At 56.6% G+C, this 21,258-nt stretch overlaps 3 protein-coding genes and 1 long non-coding RNA gene across 4 annotated transcripts; 3 read left to right on the forward strand and 1 right to left on the reverse strand.

Moving 5' to 3' along the window:
- The first annotated feature begins 982 nt into the window (after positions 1-982).
- Positions 983-1,490, forward strand: LOC112948023 (dispanin subfamily A member 2b-like). The gene is made up of 2 exons (XM_026040224.1): positions 983-1,249; positions 1,338-1,490. The coding sequence occupies exons 1-2, from the start codon at positions 983-985 to the stop codon at positions 1,488-1,490; spliced, it is 420 nt and encodes a 139-aa protein (XP_025896009.1).
- An 878-nt stretch (positions 1,491-2,368) lies between these two features.
- Positions 2,369-3,317, forward strand: LOC112948024 (interferon-induced transmembrane protein 5-like). The gene is made up of 2 exons (XM_026040225.1): positions 2,369-2,554; positions 3,093-3,317. The coding sequence occupies exons 1-2, from the start codon at positions 2,369-2,371 to the stop codon at positions 3,315-3,317; spliced, it is 411 nt and encodes a 136-aa protein (XP_025896010.1).
- A 2,308-nt stretch (positions 3,318-5,625) lies between these two features.
- On the reverse strand, positions 5,626-18,641 carry PGGHG (protein-glucosylgalactosylhydroxylysine glucosidase). Its single transcript, XM_026040226.1, has 15 exons — positions 18,601-18,641; positions 17,436-17,502; positions 16,284-16,551; positions 15,678-15,888; positions 14,971-15,406; positions 13,636-13,755; positions 13,217-13,348; positions 12,750-12,861; positions 11,479-11,551; positions 10,841-10,977; positions 10,088-10,221; positions 9,902-9,997; positions 9,289-9,386; positions 6,077-6,291; positions 5,626-5,916 (listed from the first exon to the last, which is right to left on the reverse strand). Exons 1-15 carry the CDS (start codon positions 18,639-18,641, stop codon positions 5,852-5,854), a joined length of 2,205 nt encoding a protein of 734 aa, XP_025896011.1. The 3' UTR covers positions 5,626-5,851.
- A 939-nt stretch (positions 18,642-19,580) lies between these two features.
- Positions 19,581-20,579, forward strand: LOC112948001. Its single transcript, XR_003249521.1, has 2 exons — positions 19,581-19,632; positions 20,370-20,579. It is a non-coding gene; the product is annotated as an uncharacterized LOC112948001 (long non-coding RNA).
- The last annotated feature ends 679 nt before the right edge of the window (positions 20,580-21,258 follow it).

Consider the following 21,258-nt stretch of genomic DNA (forward strand, 5'->3'; position numbering starts at 1 on the left):
CTGGTATCCCCCCAGCACAGGGATCCTATGGTTCTTGGTGTCCCCCAGCACAGGGATCCTGTGGATCCTGGTATCCCACCAGTGCAGAGGTCCTGTGGATCCTGGTAAAGCGCAGTGTAGAGATCCTGTGGATCCTGGTGTCCTGAAGCACAGGGGTCCTGTGCATCCTGGTATCCTCCCAGCGCAGGGATCCTATGGATCCTGGTGCCCCCAGCACAGGGATCCTATGGATCACAGTGTTCTGCAGCACAGGGATCCTGTGGATCCTGAATCCCCAGAGCAGGGATCCTGTGGATCCTGGCTTCCCACAGCACAGGGATCCTGTGGATCCCAGTACCCTGCAGTGCAAGGATCACAGGAAATCCTGTTTTCCCCCAGCACAGTATCCTGACATCCCATGGCGCAGGGATCCTGTGGATCCTGGTGTCCACCCAGGACAGGATCTTGTGGATCCCGGTATCCTCCCAGCACAGGCATCCTGCGGATCCCGGATCCCCGACGCAGGGATCCCAGGGGGGATCCAGACACCGTGGCTGGCGGCTGCCGGCTCCACCTGCCGGCAGCTCCGCCGCGCTCGGGGCTCCGGGATGGACAGCGGCTCCGGGACTGGTGGATTCCCGGGACGAGCGGCTCCGGGACGGGCGGCTCCGCGCAGCCCCGTGGGCCGCGCCCCACAGCAGTGCCCCACGGCTGCGCCCGGCGCCCCACGGCTGCGCCCRGCGCCCGTGCCGCTGCTGCAGAGCCCTTGCCGGAGCTCCGCACAGAGCCAAGATCCGCGCGGAGCTGCCTACACGGAGCCAAGACCCACGCGGAGCACAGCCCCACACGGAGCTCCCCATATAGGGCAGAGMGCCCCACACGGGGCGGCACCCGCCAGGAAACGAAACCCCGGGTGAAGGGCAGGATGCGCTCAGCCCTCCCGCTCCTCACCTGCCCCTCGCCCTGCCGCTCGCGCTGCCGCTCTCGCTGCCGCCCCGGCGCTATGGAGAGCGGCCACAAGCCCTACGCGCAGCTCCCCGACTGCCCGGACGTGGAGCTGGTGCCACTGGGCGCCGCGGTGCAGATGCCGCCGGGTGCCACGGTGCAGATGCCGCCGGGCGCTGCGGTGCAGATGCCACCGGGCGCCGCCGCGGTGCAGATGCYGCCGGGCGACCCGCCGCCCCACGACTACCTCGCCTGGTCCCTCAGCAGCCTTCTCTACTTCAACTGCTGCTGCCTCGGCCTCATGGCCGTCATCTTCTCCATCAAGGTGGGTGCCGCCGCGGCCGCCGGAGGGGCCCCGGGAGCCCCGCGTCCCGCCGCTGACCCCTCCTCGCGTCTCGCCCCCCATGCTGCAGTCCAGGGACCGCAGGATGCTCGGCGACCACAGCGGCGCCCTCAGCTACGGCTCCACCGCCAAGGGCCTCAACATCGCRGCCGTGGTGCTCGTCCTCGTCCTCGTCGTCATCATCACGGCCGTCGTCGCCAGCGTCCTCACCACGCGCTACTAGTGCCCGCGCTCCGCCGCCTGCAGCCCCGTGGCGATTCCCGCCATTCCCGGCGGCTCCAATAAAGCTTCCACCCCGTTTTCCTCACGCCTCGTCCTTTCTCCACAGCCCCACGCCGAGCCTGGGGGCCGCCGGCCGCGTTGGGAGGAGGGATCCTGAGGCGGCTTSGCCCCCCTGCTCGCCCCTCTCCTGCTTCCTCTTTCTCACGAGCGGCGGCCACCGGAGCACGCAGAGGTTGCAGGGTTCGTGCTTTTGGTTTTTACCCCTTTTTTTCTTTTTTTCCACCCAAAAAGCAGTGCCTCTGGCGGGTGAGCACCGCAGAGGCGCCCAAGCGATGCTGCGTCTTCGCCCGCCCTGCACCCCCGATCTGGGCCCTCCAAACCAGCCGCATCCCCCCCAGCCTCAACCCCATCCTCCCTCATCTCCCCTCGGGACAGTGGTCCCGTTTGGTGCCGCCGTGGCCCCTATGAAGGACCCGGGGCCACTTCTCCACTTGGGCAAACGCGAGGTCCCAGCGAGTGAGCGGCGGGGCCGCTCTTGGCCAGGGCTCGCTTGCCTGCAGCATTCCCATGGATCCCTCCCGTCGGCTCCTTGGAGCTGTCGCTGTGGCCAGCCCCGGCACGGCGCAGTCGGAGCCCTCGGGGACGGCACTCGTGCTCGGAAGGCTGTGTATAAAAGGCAGTGCCCGTGCRCTGCCAGGAGCCCTGCAGACCCGCGCTGCTTCTCCCAGCTCCCAGCCAAGCGCTCCCGACAACCACAGCTCCGGGAGGCCTGTAATTTCCCCAATTTATATATAGAGAGRCCGAGCCTCGCCGGAGGCAGGGCCCCTATAAAGGGGCCGCCGTGCCCTGCTGCCCGTCACACGCGCGGGAGCTGGCGCCATGGACACGTCCTACCCGCGCGACGACCCCGCACCCGCGGCATCCCGCAAGCGGGACCCTCCTCCCACCGTCATCGGCGTGGGCGCCTCCGCGGCGCCCCGCGACCACCTCGTCTGGTCCCTCTTCAACACCATCTACATGAACTTCTGCTGCCTCGGACTCGTGGCGCTCGCCTTCTCTGTCAAGGTAAGGACGTAGGCTCCTCGCGGGACAGAGACACACAGGACATGAGCGGCAAGCGGAGATCCTTTGGGCTCGCCCAGCCTTCCCAAGAGCCTGCTCCGCATTGCTGGCACTGCGTGACATGAGGATTCCCTAGAGATATGGAAATAGGGAACMCAGATTCCCGGTAGGGCTGGGGTAGAGGCACTAGAAAGAGCCCAACACCTTTGGGAGGACCTCGTCCCCCTGCCCTTTGAAGGTGCCAACATTCCCCGCCAGGGTCCCCCCTCCATCCTTTCCCACCACTTATCAAAGAAGCTGCAAGAGCCGCCCCAATGGGACCTGGAATTGGTCCAGTCAGACTTGAGAGGAGCAGAGAGCCTGCGGAAAGGGAGGTCTGGAGCCTCCGTCCTGCTCTGGGCGCTGGGGATCTCGGCATGGCCACGGGGGCTGGGTTGAAGGAGCGGGAGCTGCCGCGCTGGAGCTATGGGGCGAGCGGGGAGGCCAGGAGAGGGGCAGGAGGGCGGTGGGTGCCCCACTCACGCCGCGTCCCCCGTTGCAGGCGCGGGACCGCAGGGCGGCCGGGGACGTGGAAGGCGCGCGGCGCTGCAGCTCCAGGGCCCGCTGCTGCAACGCGCTGGCCACGGCGGGGAGCCTGGTCCTGCCGCTGCTGCTCGTGGCCCTCGTCGTCACGGGCGCCCTGCACCTCTCCAAGCTCGCCCAGGACTCCATCGACTTCTTCAGCTACCAGCTCAGCATCGACGACGACGACGACGACAACAAGTGACCGGCGGCCGGAAGGAGGGCAGGAAACTCCCCTGGGCGACGCGCGGCCCCCGAGCCCACAGGGCCGCCCCGGCCCCACACGTGGCCCCCCGAGCGCCCAGGACGGGCTGCACCGGCGCCCGTGCGCTCAGACAGCCACGGGGGGCTGCAGGGAGCACCCGAGCCCCCACGTGCTGTGCCGACCCCGCCGGCCTCTGCCCTGCCCCGGCACCCGCAGCGCCGAGGGGCTTCRCGCCGGCTCGTCGCCCTGCTTCCCATGGGACTCACCCCACTGACCCTGTTTTGTGTGTGCRTTTTCCTTTACCACTTCATACTGTCGCGCAGGCGGCCTCGGCGGTGACCGTTCAGATCATTAAAGCATTTGGGGCGCCGCGAGGGGCCCGCGTGTGCCCGTGTGTGGGGCGCGCCGTGGGGCTGCGCGGCGCGTTCGCCTCCCGCTCTGCCCCATGCCAGAGCTAGCGACCCAGGGCACTTTCAGGGACGCTCGGTCTCAAACACTCACGGAGAGCGCGAGCTCCCRCCTGCATCCAAGGAAGCAAGCGGCACCCACTGGGTAAAAAGGAGCTCCGAAGGGACCTAGTATATAGGACATATATATTATATACTATATAGAAGGCATCTATAAATGCATTGTAGGAAAGCAGGAAGCCTCTGGCCCCAGCACGGTGGGTTCCTCCTTCCTCCTCCCCTGTTAAGAGTCTCCCTTGGGGAGAAGCAGGGATACTTTGAGCTCTCGGGAGACACCCTGCAATTCCCATTGGAAGCCCCTCCAGGAAGGTGAGGAGAGGTGGGGGGGGTCTCCGAAATCCTGCCGGACGCAGGGCCGGACACAAGGACAGCGCTCCCCTGTCCCGTTCCCAGCTCCTGGCYGCGAGCCAGGTGCTGCGCTTGGCCCAGGCCCCCAAAGCTCCTGCCCAAGGAACTGCGGAAAGAGAGGGAATAACTGCTCCATCTGGGAGTCATTACTGCCTCTGGGCGTCCTCCCAGCGGCTGCCAGGGCCCCACAAGGGCTCCTGCCCTCCCTTCATCCCRACCGAGCAGGCTGCTCCGGGCCCCTGCCGGCTAAACCCGGCTCATGTTGGAGACCCCGCCTGTGCCCAGTGCACGTGGGTTTGCTCCCAGTGCTCCCATCAAGACCCCGGTGCAGCCCGAGGCCYGTTCCCAAGGGAGGAGGGATGGGAAGGAGGGGTGTTTGGGTCCTGTCCTGCTCCTGAGAGCCAGTGGTAGTTAGTGGCTGAGCAGTTTTGGGCAGGGGCTGATGCGGAGCCGGCGTAATTACAAGGCAGGGACCTTCTCCGCTCCCTCCCTAGGCATTCCCACATGCCGCCCGCAGCGCCGGGAGGCCACGGGGCTTTTTATAAACTCCTGGGGATTCAACCGGGAATGCTGAGGTTTGTTCAGAGGAGAGTGAAAAATGCAAAGGGGCTTTGAAGCGCCCTTGCTGGACACATGTGGGCTGTGCAAAACACATGTCGCAGGTGGGCGGCTGGAGCAGGGAGAGGAGACACCAAAACGGCGCTCGAGGACGAGGACGCAGCTGCAGGAACTGCTGCAGGTCCCAGCAGGACGTCTGTGCACACAGCATCTGCCTGCCCGGGGCTTCCACCTTCCCAGCACAGCCTGGGAAGCTCGGCACCGGGAAAGGGCACGTTACGTCTGCAGCACAGGCGGCGAGCTCCTCTGCACCCACCTCAGCATTCCCGCTTTTCCAGGACACCCAAAACGCCTTTAAGCACCCGCACGACACCTCCTCCCGTCCCGCTCGTGCTGGGGACCTGGAGGAACAAGCTGGTGCTCATCTGACGTGACACGAAGAGCAGCTGATGCCTGGGCCTTCCCCATTTCACACTTCAAGTTACATCGGGCCTGAAGTCTCAAACTGCTTCGAGAGAGAGATTGTAATGCAGATTAAATTGTTGGATCTGCGTGCTAAAATCAGAGTAACCTGAAAGGAAAGGCGGGCTACGCCAGCCACAACTGGGGTAAGATGCTTTCAACCCCTTCAAAACACCTGGGCAGGTGCCGTGGAAGGTGCACATCACTCAGCCATGTCCCTGATGGAAAAGGGCACGGGACAGGCCCTCTGGGAACTCAGGTTAATGCAGATTCTGGGTTGTTTGGTGACTCAAAGTGATGGTCAGGTTTAGGCCTGCTCTTATTGGCCCTGCAACAACCTCAGCTACGTAAGCAAGGAGGAAAGGACAAAGTCGGCACGTGGATGGAGAAGGTAGGAGCTAGTGCGCTGGATCAAACACAGGCTCACCCAGCCAGAGACAYCCTTGCGAATGAAGATGTTTAAAGAATTAATAAACCACTCCCGGATGTTTGGAAAACAGCAGAGGACCAAATGCAAACAAGGCAGTTGGATCCCGTGTGATGTTCACACGGATGGCGTGGCGAGGCTGTGCAGGAAGTCCATTAGCTGCTAAGCAGCTTTCCAACAGCCAACTCGGAGAAATTCTTGGAGAATTTCTCCTTGGAGAAATTCTCGGGGGACACTGGGACCGGTTGCATAAACCCCAAATCCGCTGGGGTTCAAAATGCCTCAGGAGACGACCTCTGAATCCAGCCAGCTGAGGTGCAGAAGGAGACGCTCTGCCCTGCAACAGAACCCAAAGCACGTTGAAATGTGGGACTGGCCTCTCCCGAGCTCCTCTCTGTAATACCTTAAGTATCTGGCCCAAGCGAGGACTTCATGAACAGCCAGAGATAAGGAAATGCCGCCTGATGATTGCTTATCAGGCCCAGGAGACCCTTTACCTTCATATAAAGGAAGCCGCTGTCCCGATGCCTCCAGCACGGCCTCCAGGAGAGACGCGGGGGGCCCAAGGGGAGACTTAGTCACCTTGATCTTCATCCTGTCCCTGGTGATGGTGAACTTCAGTTTGTTGCCAAGGTGGGAGACTCCAGTGACTTTCAGCTTACTGATGTCGTTAGGACACACGGGGTCGAAGCGAAGGCCTCTCTTTGTAATCCTGCAAAGGCAGGAGCAGGTCAGCGGTGGGAATGATCAGGGCCACAAATGAAAGTCATTTCCCAAGCCAGCACAGCCCCCTGTACCCCAGAGTCCGGTCCTCTTAGTCCTTCCCTAGCTCGGTAAGAAAGTCCTCGGTGTATCCCAAGGACCTCTTGGCAAACCCAGACCACACCAATGAAGCCCCTGGGGAAGAGCTGCTCAGGCTCCGGCATCACCAACCCAAACCTTGAGGTGTTTCTGTCCCTGCCCCACCTCAATTATTTTGACACAGCCCTTTAGCATCATTAGACTTAATTTAAAACAAATTTAAAAACAAAGCAACAAAAAAGCTTTTTTTTTTTTTTTTTTTTAAATTTCCCGCTCTAGAGCATAGCAGCAGTTTTGCTGGCAAAACCTCCCCACTCTGGGAGAGGGAGGAGAAGAGGCAGCAGGAAAAATAAGTGGGAAGCAGAGGTGGAATTGTCACCAAAATCCATTAGGATGAAACGGTGGGCTCGGGCTCTGGGCCAGTACTGGAACTAAACTCCGGTGATTTTAATAGCTGAGGAGAGCACTGTGATGTTGCAGCCTGGATTTTTAGGATGTGAGCTCAGCTCCAGGCAAAAGGAAACCCAACAGCAAGTGCGTGTTACCCCTTAGCCCTGTTCTGAAAGCTGCATGGCCCCGGTGGGGAAATACTGGGGGTTCCTCACCTCTCTCCCAATGGAGACATCCCAAGCAGCACTACTAAATTGAACTGAGAGCACCCCTTTCAGCTTCAGCAATGTGCTGTGTCAGACACGCACAGAGCTGGGCTTCCACYTCCCTCTAGGCTGTGACAACGAAGCACCTTTCACCAACCCACACCAGCTCCCACTCCCGCCTATCCCAGGGCATCCTACTCGGCGCGATCCTCGAGGCCCACATGCTCTCTTTCTTAAAAGCATAAAAACCAAGGCGACTGCTCRAGATAAGGAGCTGGAGGCAGGATTCAAACAGCATCCTTTGCCTGTTTTGCCTTTTGGATCCAGGCAGGAGGAGCAAGAGGATGATGATGGTGGCCACGTCCCGCACAGCAGTTGTGACGTGTGGTCACAGCGCCCAGCCTGCTGTGCAGCCCAGGGGAGGACCCTGCAGCTCCTCCTCTCCACAGAGGCACGGGATGCACCAKGAGCCCTGAGGAACCCTCCCGTTCCAAAGCCGAGATTAAGGTTTCCAGTGGGGGAATGTGGYGGCTCACACCCAGCTCCACCAAGAGCCTGGTGGGGCTCTCAGCAAATGCTGACCACACACACACGGTAAAAACACATATAGTTAGTGCTGGAAGGCTTTGTGACAAATCACAAGGCTTGTCAGCCTGACCCACCCCCAATTAAGCGCTAAGAATACGCGCAAGGGACTCCTGCTTCAGGGCTGAAACCACCAGGTTGGTTGGYTACGAGACAAGGCTCTGAAATTATATGAACGACTTAATGTGTTTTTGGAGATATTTAAATGCTCTAGAGGTTCCAGCAGAAGCCTGAAGACCTGCAGGGTCACATAAGCCTATCCAGCAGATCTTGCCTAAGGCACTAAAGAAGGTTTTAYACCAGCCTGTGTTGCATTTCTCACAGGTGAAGCTGGGAGCTTGTCGTGCTACCTCATTAAAGGGGACAATAAAATAATCCAGAGGGGCAACAACCAACAGGCTTGAGTTGGTTGATTTTTTTTCACCGGCACAAGATCTTTGTGATCACAACATTAATTGGCATGATTATTGTAAGGGACAGTCTTATCAATTAGTAAATTGCAATTAGTGCAATTAAYGAAATACACTGCTTGTCCCAGTAAAAAGTTTTAGCGTTTCCACACTAYGGGGTGCAGGAGCCTCTCCACCTTGTAGGGAGCTGCCTTATCCCAGAGCCCCAGGTTAAGGAAAGGGGAGGGATACTCACAGTCCAGCCAGATGTTGTTCCCAATCCCTGCTCAGCTCAGCAATGCAAAAAGACTCTGTCTTTTATACCCCTMGGGAAGGGGTATGTGACTGTGCTGCGGTCGTTCTTACGAGGTGCTCCCTCCAGCATCTTCGGGCGAGATCCAGAACAGTATCTGCTCTTTGATTCGGTTGGCTTCATTCTGCAGCTCTTGCTAGATCCAAGTCTCAGGCTAAAACCGAGCTCCAGGCAACCTCCTGCCCACCGACTCGAACCAAGTGCTTTGACGGAAAGCAGCTGACTGCCATTATTGCCTCTCAGATACAACCAGACCTTGATGCAAACACCTTCCTCTTTTCTTTATGTTCCACCCTACATCCTGCCTCGAGAAAGCCTSTTTGTGAAGATCAAATACCTTCGGGTTTCTTCCTGTCTTAGCAGCGTCACAAAACCTGTGCTATCTGCCACTGCCTGGTAACACCGTGCACAAGCAACACGGACAGAAGGGAGTTTGTCTGTGTGACACCTGAGTTAGGGGGGAGAGTGCTAGACCACAGCACCGAGCCTTGGAGAACGACTCTTACCTTCACCAAGCTGCAGCTCCCTCACTATGTGCCCCAGTCCCTCTTCTGCATCTCTTTCCACTCTTTGAAACAGAAAGCACAGCCTACTGCGGAGCAGCGCGAGGGCAGCTGCAGAGGGGGAGGACTGCTATTTGCAAAAGGGGATTACAACGTAATGGCCTTTCTGAGTAAGCAGCAGGTCTGTGCTGGCCTAACTCTGGCTCCTTTTGAAGCCAAGGGCTTTAAAACACTAATGTGGCTGGAGGAGAAATGGAGCAAAGCTCACTGTTTCTGAGAACTCTGCTCTGTTCTTCACTAGCCAACAATTGCTCCAGTAGCCACCATTTCCTCAGGACTGTTACAGTTCCTGCATGTCCCTCACCTGCTAGGAATTCCTGAAGGGCATTTTCTGGAAGCTGCTACGTGCTCCAAGCTGCTTTCTTTTCCACCAGTAACAGCATATTGCTCCCATTGAATGATATGGTTTCCAGAGACTTTCAGTTGCTTGGGAAGCAAACAAGACACCAACACAGGTCTCACCTGAACCCCGTGTAGCCAAAGAGGACAGCTTGCAAGAATCCACCCATCCCCGTCAGGAAGTTCACAGCTCCTGATCCATCGGCGTTTTCCACCCAGATCTGCTCCAGCAAGAAAAAGAAATGCCTTAGCAGTTGTGCTGGAGCTCTTCGCATAGTTATGTGGGTTTGGATATGGTTAATGYCATTACTGTCACACATTTAGGGTGTTGCAAAGATCGTACTGCGCTGCAGCATGTGGTGCTAGGCTCTGATATGTCTCCAGGTCCCAACTTCACCCACCTGCGAGACAAGAGGAAGCCTGAAGTGGGCATGGTATTGATCCCGTGGCTTTGTAATTCCCCGGTAGGAAGGAGGTGTCTCCTCACAGCCCATTGGAAGAGCGCAGAGAGGAGACACAGCCTGGAGCCTCCTATCTTGATATAACAATAACCTAGAGACCACAAGTGCAGTCATCAGAGGCTCCAGCCTAAATGATGTTTCCTTCTGGCCTGTCTCCAAATAGGTCATAGAACAGYTGAGGTTAGAAGTGACTTCCAGAGCTATAGACCCCATCACAYGGAGAGGCCGAAAGCATTTGTGACAGTGAAGCAGGAGCCACGCTCCACACAGCTAACCTTGAAGGGCTCCGTGACGTTGCTGAAACATTTGTTCAGGTGACTCTGTGCTCTCTGCACTTCCTTTAGCTCCAGCCAGCCCACAGCAAACATACTCTGCAGGGGAGAAAACCATCCTTTCACCTGCTGCTGCAGGATGCAGCTCAGATGGAAACTSCCACCTTGCCAGCCCAGGCTTTGCCTCACCCAGGTCATGGCTGGTCCATCCAGCACAGTGACAGCTTCATACATCTCCAGGTCGTTTCTGCGGACTTCGGGACTCATGGGGTACATCAGAGGGAATCCAAGCAAGACAACATCAGCTTGTTTCACAGGCTCGCCTGGGGAAAGGAGCCCTCATCAGCAGGACCGTATATGCCGGCTGGAGGTAACTAGCAGATTCATTGTCCATTTACTGATAAGGGGAACAAATCTGACTTACAGAGAACGACAAATGTAAGAAAACATGATGCCACGTCAACAGGGGAATGGTGACAGAACTGCAAAGAGGGCCCAGGCAGCAGGACTTCCACCTGAACCAGCCCCTGYACTTTTCACAGGGCCACTGTTTTAGAGACAGAGCAGAAACTGGCCTTCAAAAATAGCCTTAATGATCAGAAATGTGTTCATAACAACTGTTTCACCCGCAGGCCAGTACCCCAAGTGCTACAGGCCTCCTTTTTTCCTCTTTGTACCTAATCTTCCTAATTTTATGAGCCCAGTAAAGAGAAATGGCTCATAATGTAGCAGAAAGCACTTCCACAGCAGGTTCTTTGGAAAGGGAACACAATTTAAGCGATTTAACACCCCGTGGGCTCAAGCAGCAGCACCGGAATCCCCTCTGTCGGCTCACCATTTCTCCCTCATTCCCACCTTTGGACTAGTCAGAATCCCCACTTGAGAGAGACTTGAGCAAGGCYGGTGATGAAGCCGCAGCTCCTCTGCTGCCTCTCCGCTCACCTGGGCTGTACCCGTCGTACTCGGGGTGATATTTCCTCTCTGCATCAAACGGCACCTTCACCTTCTCGGCACACTCCACCCACTCCTCCGGCACAGGGAGCAAGAAGTCCCGCGCAAGATCCGCTGCAAAACACAAGCTGAGAGGAACCCAGTAACAACCAGTTATACCAGGAATGGGTGCCTGTGGCATCCCCGAGAGTGGAAAGTAAGGAAAGGAATATACAGAAAGAACTGTGCTGTGTTCCTTGCAAAGAAACAGTTCCTTTAAAAAGAATCTGGGTCAAAGCATAAAACCTGCACAAGCTGTTGTCAGCATTGCAGATGGGACAGAGTGCCCGTAACTTCAGATGTCTTCATCTGGCTAATTGTTTAGATTTCCCACCCAACACTGAGAGGAATGCTCTTGCATTTTTCCTCTCAGTAGTGTTGAGAAATGGGACAGGGCAGATGAGTCCCCATGGAAGAAGCAGCTTCTCCACTGACCGTAAAGGAAGCCAGAGGGGATCAGCTCCAAGAGAGAGACGCACAAAGAGGAGAAAGTTGTACTGCACATCGGAGCCTCGCCATCTCCTCCCCCTGCCAGACTGCTAAGCAGAAAAGAGAGATGGTCCAGAGCGTCGACAGAGCATGCAGGTTACCTCCTCCGGGCCACGGCGTTGGTGTAAACAGAGTTATCAACGCGGTGGTGATACTCATCTGGGGGCATGACACCTGAAGGAAGAGGGAGGAGACGCTGTGCACGGCAGCACAGCGCAGGCTTGGCACCTTCATGACCACATGCATCACCAGGCAGGATACCACGGAGGCCTCAGAGCAGAGAGGGTACGTGGTGGTGGCCGGGAAGGAGAAACGGGCTGCTTTAAAGCTCTGTTTGACACARTCTGGGCAGCAGGCACCTTCTCAGCCCGACGGCACCTCCCTCGCTTCAGGGGCCCACAGGCCAGGGGATCTTCAAGCTCCCAACTGGGTATTTTTCCCTACTGACAAGCCCAGCTCCTTTTTTCTTTACTCAGCATGTACAGCTTATCCCCAGGAAGACACATGCCCATTTCCCCAAGAGAAAAGGGAAAATAGCCATTTAAATAGAAGATTCTTTGGGGGATACTGGGCTCTCTGCAAAGCATCTGTGGACCAAGAGCCACCTGAGGCAACCCCAGGGACATTTTTAGCTTAATCATCCCAATTATGCACAGACCCCTTGGCTCTTACCTACTCTACCCTACCTACCCTACCTTACCTACCCTACAGGCTCTTACCTGGTGCCCCAGACCCTTCTCCCATACATACCTCTGCTTCACTTCGAGCTTTCTTCAAAGCCCTTGTTCAGGGGGAAACACAAGCAGCATCTACCAGTAGTGAGTGGTGCTTAAACAGCATAATATACACACATATACACACACATATATATATAGTGTCAGTGCTGCAGAGTGCTTTGCCTCTAAAGCCTCCTGAAGGTAGCACCCTGTATTTTCCTTAAATGTCACCAGTCACTAGAGCAGACCTGAAATGGCATCTGCTCTTGTGGCGTCAGCTTGGGCTGCCAAAGGAGGCGACATTTAGAGCTGTCCCTTGAGAGTCAAGGGACTGAGAGAGAAACAACTGCTACTGTGGCACTGAGAAGAGAAGATGCCAACTATCACACAAACTTCTGGCCTGGAAGAATGCAGCACTGCGGCCAAGGGAGGGAAAAGACACTTTGGGGAGCTTGGAATGCACTGAACTTGCTGAGGAAAAAGAAAAAGATCTTGGCATCCACGCCCTGTGTTTACATGGCCATGAATATCTTCCAGGAGATACCCGAAAGGGCAGGAGTCTCAAGTGCCCATGTACTCAGGTGTGGCTAGAGGGGCTTGGAGCTTCTGTTTGCAAGGTCTTTCCCCACAATCAGGGCTGGCAGCTGCAGAAGTACCTTTGATGTGGTAGCATTGCTCCTCCTCGCCCCACACCATCCTGCTGCACCAGTACTGAGCCACGGCACCAACGAGCTCCCAGCCTCCATCCTCCCTGAACAGCTTCTGGTCCTGGAAGGACCCACACCAGAGAGAAGCAGAGAGAGGGGAACATGAGAAAGAGACTCTACCTGGTCCAAGTTCAGTGAGATGACAAGAGCTCTAACGAAAGAGACATAGGAGGAGAAAAGGACAGAAAAACTGGCCTGGATTAAGGCAACAGGATGCTGAGCCATCCATGAGGAGCAAGGACAGAAGAGCCAAGGCTGAAGAAGGAGATCTGTCGTGTTACTGGCAGCTCTGAGTGGAGCAGACAGCAGCAGAGCTTCTCTGGGAAGGGACAGTGTCCATCACCAGATGCCCTGCAGGCCTCGCCACTGCGCTGGCCCCTTGCCTGTGCCAGCCACATGTCACCCGCTCCCTTTACCTGTGTGGTGTGATAATACTGCTCAAAGGCCATCAAAACATCCCCGGTGATGTGAATTTCCTGAGCTCCATAAATCTCCTCCGGGCAGACTTCCCGGCCCGTGGCTGCGCTCTCCCAGGGAAACTTGGCACCCTGGCAGGAGGAAATGCCCACGGGGCCGGTGAGGCAACGCCAGCCCCTGGTGACAACCACAGAGGAACAGCAAAGCCCGAGTGTCCGTGTGGGTGGCGCTGGCTGGACTGACCACAACCCGGGCCACCTTGCAGCCCGGGTAGACCCGGCTCTGCCCACCTCGTAGCCCAGGTAGACCCGGCTCTGCCCACCTTGCAGCCCGGGTAGACCCGGCTCTGCCCACCTCGTAGCCCGGGTAGACCCGGCTCTGCCCACCTTGCAGCCCGGGTAGACCCGGCTCTGCCCACCTTGTAGCCTTGCTCCCGTGCGTTGCGTAAAGCTCCTCCCAGTGTGCGAATCCGGTACTCCAGGATGGCTCGGGCTGCTTCAGGATAAAACAACAGGATGTTTGGGAATATCCAGGTGTCCTGGGAACAGCAAAGCAAGGCACATCAGAAGCGGCTGACAGGGGAAGTGGCTGCCGGGGCAGCCAGACATCCCCCCCATCCTTCGAGCACAGCTCCATTCCACAGCCCTGTTCATGCTCCGACTGGGATTTGGCCACTGCTTAAGGGCACTATCACCTTGGCTTATTAAAAGGAATACGTCCATGAGGGAATGTTTCTGCTCCCACAGACATGGCCAGGCACCCCACGTCTGCCACCCTATGCTAGTCCCTCCCTGGGTATCTTGCTAAAATAATCATAGCAGGAACCCCCCCTACACAAGAGAGGGGAGGCAGGAGTCCTCCAAAGACTTGTGCTAGAGAGGGGAGAGTCAAAACCAGCTGTATGACTGGGGAGAAGCACCCAAGAACTGAGGGTTGTCTGCTGAGAGCCCAGACTAGATTTTGCACAGGAGGAATGAAGTGCCTCAGCATAACCCAGCAGAGAAATCCTTTCATTTTGTCACTGGTTAATTTGGGCAAAATGAGGCTCACCCACGCCTCGTTTCTGCCTGTGGCAGAGCCAAGGCTGGGGGGGTGGATCCCTCTCACTAATTTTAAACAGATTCAAGTTTAGGGCCTTGCTCTAAGCTGCCTCCTGAGGATCCCTTTCCCTTGGCCTCCCTTGAGTGAGTAATGAAACTGTCTTAGCCCCAGATATCAGCTTGGAGAGACCCTCAGTTGACCTGGATGCCCAGAGGTGAAAAGGCTTCTCATGGAGGAAACCGAGACCACTTGAGACTTGACATAAGAAAATAGTCTGGGCCTTGGCAGCTGCTACCAACAGAGCATGAGACTGGGGACAAGAGGCCCTATTTGCTGCTTAGAATAAGGCCTCCCAGCAGCCKCATGCTGGGTTTCTCAGTCTCACAGAATGCTYAAGGTTGGAAGGGACCTCAGAGGTCATCTMGTCCAACCCCCTGCACATGCAGGGTCACCTACAGCACGTGGCACAGGGCTGCATCCAAGGAGGTTTTAAAGATCTCCAGAGAAGGAGATTCCACAACCTCTCTGGGCAGCCTGTTCCAGGGCTCTGAGACTCTCATTGTTAGGAAATGTTTTCTTAAGCTCCTGTGGAGCTTTTGGTGCTTCAGTCTGTGGCTGTTTCCTCTAGTCCTATTGCTGGCCACCACTGAAAAGAGGTCTCAGATGATGCAGAAAAGCTGCACATTACCAGCTAAGAGAAGCCTCAACCTACCTGGTCCCAGAAGACATGTCCCCAGTAGTCCTCACCCCGAGTGCCGTTGGACAAGCCACCGGGACTGATGCCGTGGAAGAGGAAGCCGGGCTGGCCGAGGGGCGGGATGGCGCTCAGCAGGTAATAGAGACCCCCGTAAAGGGCCTGTCGCAAGGGCAGGGGCCCGTCGAGCTCCACGCAGCAGCCCCTCCAGAGCGCGGCCCAGGCCTCCACGTGGGACGTGTGGAGGCTGCCGCGGGCGGCGCGCACCGAGCCCTCGCTGTAGCAGCTCTTCGCTTCCTCCTCGCTCTCGGCCACGGCCGTCAGGAACTGCCACGTTCTCTCCGTCTCCTCGGCGCGCAGGGTCACGGCTTGCGGCACCGGAGTCCACAGCATGTGCACCGTGGGCTGCGGACCTCCCTCCACCTCGGGAACCAGAGTCTTCCCATAGATGTAGCTGCAAGAGACAGCAAGCAAAGGGGAAGGAGACTGCTGATGATATTTGGTGCACACCAGTTACCCCAATCTGCTCATATAGAGAGGAACAGCCCCACGGCAGCGGAATATCTGGCTCCTGTTCCCACGTGGTTCCCACTGTTGACCCCGTGCTTACCAATCCAGTTCTACCCTTGCTTTTGCAGCTAATTTTCTGAGAGGAGAGCAGAAATCTAGAGGCTACGAAGGACAGAATCAGGTCAATGTCCCCGCCGTGGCCCAGACTCACTCACCGTGCTCCCTGGAAGTCCGGTCCTTCGTACAGGTCTAGGTCCTGGCTCTCCAGCACCAAAGGAACATGGAGCTGCAGCACGATGGGTTGGCTGGTGTGAGCTGCTCGCTGGATGGTGATGCTGAAGGCCATCAGGTGGACAAGGGAGTGGTGAGCATAGATCTGATGGGTGGCTGTATAATCTGCCGACTGAAGCACGTGGCTGAAGGTTCCTGGTAGGGACGAGAGCCACCAGGCAATCCGATATTGGTATCACCTTCAAGACAAGGTGAATGACTTTCTCTATACATTTGAATTTACTGACTGCATCTCCTTTAACTGTAAGACCAGACAGCTAGTCTGTGCGCTGATGCCAGCACCTGAAGCTAGGTCACAGAAATCCCATGCCTGGGATGTGCTGAGTTGGATGGTGCCTCCAACTCAGCACAGGTATGAACAGAAGCTGGGGAGGACTARGACAACCCCAGAGACCCCACGGAAGAGGAGTAAGCAAGGAAAACTTTAAATTCTAAAAGGGATCGCTGACAGTTGCAGGGAGAAAGAGGTGAATAGGATGCAAAAATGCAAGGAAGCTGCACGCAGGCAGCTTCCTACCCCTGCTGCTTACCCGTCCGTGTGTTCAAGRTGAAGGTCTCGGTCAGCTGGCCTGCACTAGGCTTGGCCATTCTCACGTTGAGAGGGCTGGGGAGGTCAGCGCGGTGCGTGTCTCCCACAGCCCCGTTATACACCCCGTTGACGTGCAGGACGTCCCGGTACACACGGGTGCCCAGGTAGGCATTGGTCACGGTAGCTAGAAGCCGGGGGTCTGAAGGCAGAGAGGTGGAGGTGAACACAGCAGGGTCCTCCTTGCCATCAGCCAYGTCTCTCAATCTGACCTGCAAAACAAAGTCGGGGACAAGGGCTGAGCACAGCAAGCCAGGACCACCAGCTCCTCATGGGGTCAGTGCAAGGCTTAGCAYGGGCATGCTCCAAATCAACAGATAACAAGGACCACTACTTATCTCCACTGCTYATCTCCACATCAGCCTTTTTGTAGCACCCCACTCATGGACGCTACTGCCTTCTCATGTGCTTTTAGCCTGGTTACATCTCAAGGGTCTCATTTCCTTTAGCTTTCTCTTTGATCACCACGTCCCACTCGGGCTCTTCCAGTGGTGTTTTTTACCCTTTCAAGYCTTCCTCTCTGGCAACCTATAACTAGGCTTGTTGCCTCCTTTGCAGCTTCCTTTCTCCCTCCTCCACTTCAGACACCTCCTAGCTGAGCAACATGAATTTTCAAGCTTTCCCAGACCCTGCCCTGCTCGCTTCCCCCATCTTCTCTTGCACTATACTCTCTGTGTGATAGTATGACCCATTTCTCCCAGCATGGAGCATGACAGAGCCTTCTCTTCTCCTTACCTCCTCCTCCTCCTCCTCTCAGAGCCCCTTAGGTTGGGGAGGCTCCTGCCACCTCCAGCCCCATCTCCCCGCTTCCCCTTGCCTCTCCACTCCCCTTCGCTCCCAGGAATTTCAGTTCCTGGCTTGCACTCAGTCTGTTGCACCTCGCAGAACGGAGCGCTGGTGGGTGCCTGTCCCCAGAGCAGCACCTGGAACTGCAGACGCGAGCAGGGCCCACGCAGGCTCTGTCACCGGGCAGCCACAAAGCTGCTCGGCCCCGTGAGAGCACGGCCGGGCTGGCAGCAGTGCCAAGTGGGAAAAAATCCCAGCACGCAGCAAGGAAAGCGGGTGGAAAAACAGCAAGGGAAGAAACGCCTCTTGCCTTTAGCCTCAGGGCTGCGTGTGGAATCCGAGCGCAGGGATTGCAGGGCAGGACGGAAGTTACCAAACTGAGGCAGGAGGAAGGAAACAGCTTTTTTTTCCCTCTAGGTTAAAAATAAATAAATAATCCTAAAGGTGGCTGTTTGCACACTGAGCGATCCTGCTGACTGATCTCGCTGCCTGGCACGCGTGGGATGGGCGGAACTGAGGCCCCCCCAGGGAAAATGAGGAAAAAAGGGCTGCTGCTGTTTCACAGCTATTCCTCTAAGGAAGGAGGAATGAAGAGGAGAACACCTGCCTCTGGCTATTTGTCATCTGAAAGCAGTTCGAGATTTCCAGAATCAGTTCAGACCCTGGCCCAGGGCCGGGGGTCRCTCTCTCGTGATGGGCATCAAGCTGCTCCCTCCACCCTTCTTCTTGCAACACCCTCAGGAACAGCCTTGAGTGTAGCCGTCCTCTCCATCCAGGGAGCAGTTACCTCCGAGCAGGGAYTTTCGACTGCCCCAAAGAGCCCTAGGTCACTCATCACCCTATGAGGGGACACCCGTCTCCACTGGGCTGAACTCCATTTCCCTCCTTCCCTGCCGGAAAGCTTCGTCCGGCTGCTATCCAAGCACGGAAGTAGCTACGTATTGCTCCTCCGTGCATGTCACCCCCAATTCCAAATTCCCACAGGTGTGTTTGTTGTCACAAATCAGCTTTGATCTCTCTGAATTCATTYCCCCATGCAGCACAGAGCCTGGACCGTCTCTGTCAGAGCATGTGCCTGTCCCCCACGGGTCCCTTGCTGCGATATTCAGCAAAAGGGACGTTCTGCTGCTCTCATCCTGCTGGCACCTGGTACCGGCAGTGACGGAGGGGCAGACGTGCCCTCGGGCCAGGATAAACACCAAAGCTATAGTGCCCTTGGGCCAGGGTAAACGCCAAAGCTATCAGTTTCTCTGCCGACCTTTTCAGAGCTGGCAGAACATCTTTGCTCCTGCTCTCTCCTGTCCCAAGGTTGTTCGGTATGCAAACAGGAAAAAAAATGCAAAAAACCCCTCAATTTCTCCCTAAAAAATTATCTTTCCTGCTCCCTTTCCCCCCTCCCCTCCACAAGGCACCTCTTTCCTCCAAGCACAGCTCAATATGGGGCAAACTCTGCTTTTTCACTCTTTAGTTTTCACCATCCTTCCCTGCTCAGCCCGCTCCAATGCGTCCTCAACATGTTGGAGGGGCATCATGAGGTCACCTTCTGCTCTGCTGAAACCRCTAGAAAAGGAGACAAAAATAAAAACGACAAAAAAACCCACCCTGCTATTGGCAACTGTTCAAGTTGATAAGACTGAGATCCAGAACACGTGTCGGTGCCGTTAGCGTTTTAAGAAATCCACATTTCCTCAAGGCAGCAGCTTTCATGCCAYAACAGGGCAGGACGTCACTGTTCCCTTTCCAGCAGCCCAAGTTGTGGACAACATGGGATTAAGAGTACCCGGAAAACTCGGGAGAGGAGGAAGAAGGACGAGTCTGGGCAGTGGGAGCTGCTCTGCATCAGCTTCCCCACTGATTACGGAAACTACCATGGAAACAGATGCTTTATGGAATAACCAAACCTATCAGGCCTCCTGCTCCTAATGACCACGAGCGGCTTTGCAGCGAGGACTTGGCCATGCACGAGCGGGGGATCGGAAACGGCGGGTGTTTTAGGGGCCCTGCGAACGGGGCGCAGGGCAAATGTGGCGGCACCGAGCGGCCCGGAGCTCCCTCAGAGCTGCCGCTGCGGGGAGCGAAACACAGGGAAGGGAAACCAGGAAACGTGACCCAGTGACACACAGAAGGCCGGGAGGGCAGCGCCAGGCACCAGGGGATCCGGGGCACCCAAAACCGATGGAAACAGTGGGGACGACCCCCTGGGGCGATGGCAGCAGGTGCCGGTGCCCCCACACAGCCCCTGTCTCCGGGCRGGACACGGTCGCCATGGGCCAGGCTGCCGGGGCGGCGCAGGGCAGGGCCGGAGGCGGGGAAGCCCTGACAGGGCCCTTGCAGCTGCAGCCCTTGGCACGCGTTCCCTCCTTCCCGCCGCGTTCCCCATTGCCGCCGCCGCCGCCATGGGGCCCTTGCAGCGCGTGCCGGGGCTGCTGGCCGCGGCCCTGCGCCGCCAGCGCCCGCCCCGCGCGCCCATCTCCTCCATGCCCCCCGAGGAGCCGCTCTCCGGCGCCGTGAGTGACCCAGGGGCTGAGGGAGGGCGCCYGCTCCCCGGGGGCTGAGGGACCCTGACACCCATAACCGGTTATTATTACATATATATTATATATTTACTTCTGTCCCTCATAAAAAGGGCGTTTTCTCCGTTTTCTCCTTTTCCACAGCCCTCCATTTTAAGCCTTGGGGGGTGGGTCATGGCACCGTGGTGTAAGGCGACGGCCTTGGAGCCCCTCAGGGCACCCCGTCCCCACAGGGACCAGCGCTGCCCCCCTAGGGGACACAGTCCCCAAGGGACACCGTGAGAGAGGAGCTGTGTGAGGGGTGTAACCACCACGGCAAAGCCCAGGCTGCTCCATGGCCTCTGTCCCCTTCCTTACCCCACCCTGGCTGATAATGGCAGACATGGCACCTGCCCTGGGTGCGGAGAAGCCTCCGGGGCTGCTTTCCTCCTGCACCTGCAAGAAACGGGGAGGAAAAAACCATATATATAAAAATATACATGTATATTTATGTACACACACWCAAATGAGTAAGAAAGGGAGTTTTTTGGCAGAAATCCAGTGGGGATTGCAGCCCTTGGATGACCTTCACGTGGCGAGGGCACGAGGGGTTACGCGCTGCTGCCGCAACGTGCCAGCAAGGCGGGCACTGCTCCTGGCGCCTCTCGGCCCCTCAAAGTCATCCCAAAGTCAGGCAGGACCTTGCAGTACGGCTGTCCCACCGCTGCTTTTCCTTCTTTTCTTGCTGGCAGGAGCAAGCCATCGCACTCTCCGTGATGTTTGCCAGCTTCCTCATCCCRTCTGCCTGGGTCCTGGCAAACCTGGAGCACTACAAGAGCAGACCGGAGTAAGGGATGGCAGGAAGACTTCAGGAGCCAGTTGCGAGCACAAGTTTGAGTGAAGATGACAAAACGAATGTTTCTCTGTTGAAGAATTCCTTAAGTTTGTTCATTAAAATACTGTTAAATGTAACGGCCTGTTGGTTTTGCTTAGATTGGGCTTGCTCACAAAAGAATGAATCGACAGTGCYGGTCAATCAGGCAGGACACTGCTGCAAAGGGCAAAAAAGGCTGCAGCAAAATCCATGTGGGAGGCCCAGTTTCCTTGAGTTTTTACTTACCTAGTGCACTCCTTGCGAAACTTAGGTAGYGGATGAGGAAACATCCACACCGCTAGCACACAAGGGAACAGAGCTAAATCCCTGTAAAGAAAATRCTCAGAAACTAAGTGGTGGTTAAAGGGGTCTCCTGTCCAGGTAACTTCTATTGTAAGCCCAAGGAGCTGTTTTAGGGAAGCCAAAAGCCAGCGCCTGCTCCCATACACACAGCAGAGGCCTTGGAACAGCCTCTGAAGTCATGGAGTTCACTTAGACTCAAGATCTTCACGCTCACTTCAGTGAGCTGCTCAAAAATTCAGAGGCCAACTAGCACTCCCTACCCTGAGAGTGATAGGGCCTGGCCCCAGGARTATTTTGACAGCAATTTCAATAGTAATGCCTCAGTTTCACAGCAGGAACAGTCCTAAACTGGTATTAGTTTCATTTCACTGTTAGCCCTCCCTTTACTCCTAAGGTGTAGTGACACGACACTACTAAAAAAGGACTGTGTTGGTACAATCCCCCTTCCTGTCAAAAAAAACCCA

This window comes from Nothoprocta perdicaria, unplaced genomic scaffold (genome assembly GCF_003342845.1).
Source record: "Nothoprocta perdicaria isolate Ctin4 unplaced genomic scaffold, notPer1 scaffold_251, whole genome shotgun sequence".
NCBI lineage: Eukaryota > Metazoa > Chordata > Aves > Tinamiformes > Tinamidae > Nothoprocta > Nothoprocta perdicaria.

Bases quoted from the DNA above. Each gene is read 5' to 3' on its own strand.
- LOC112948024 (XM_026040225.1), top strand. From the start codon at position 2,369: ATGGACACGTCCTACCCGCGCGACGACCCCGCACCCGCGGCATCCCGC. The intron at 2,555-3,092 runs GTAAGGACGTAG...CCCCCGTTGCAG, and splicing joins CGCTCGCCTTCTCTGTCAAG to GCGCGGGACCGCAGGGCGGC.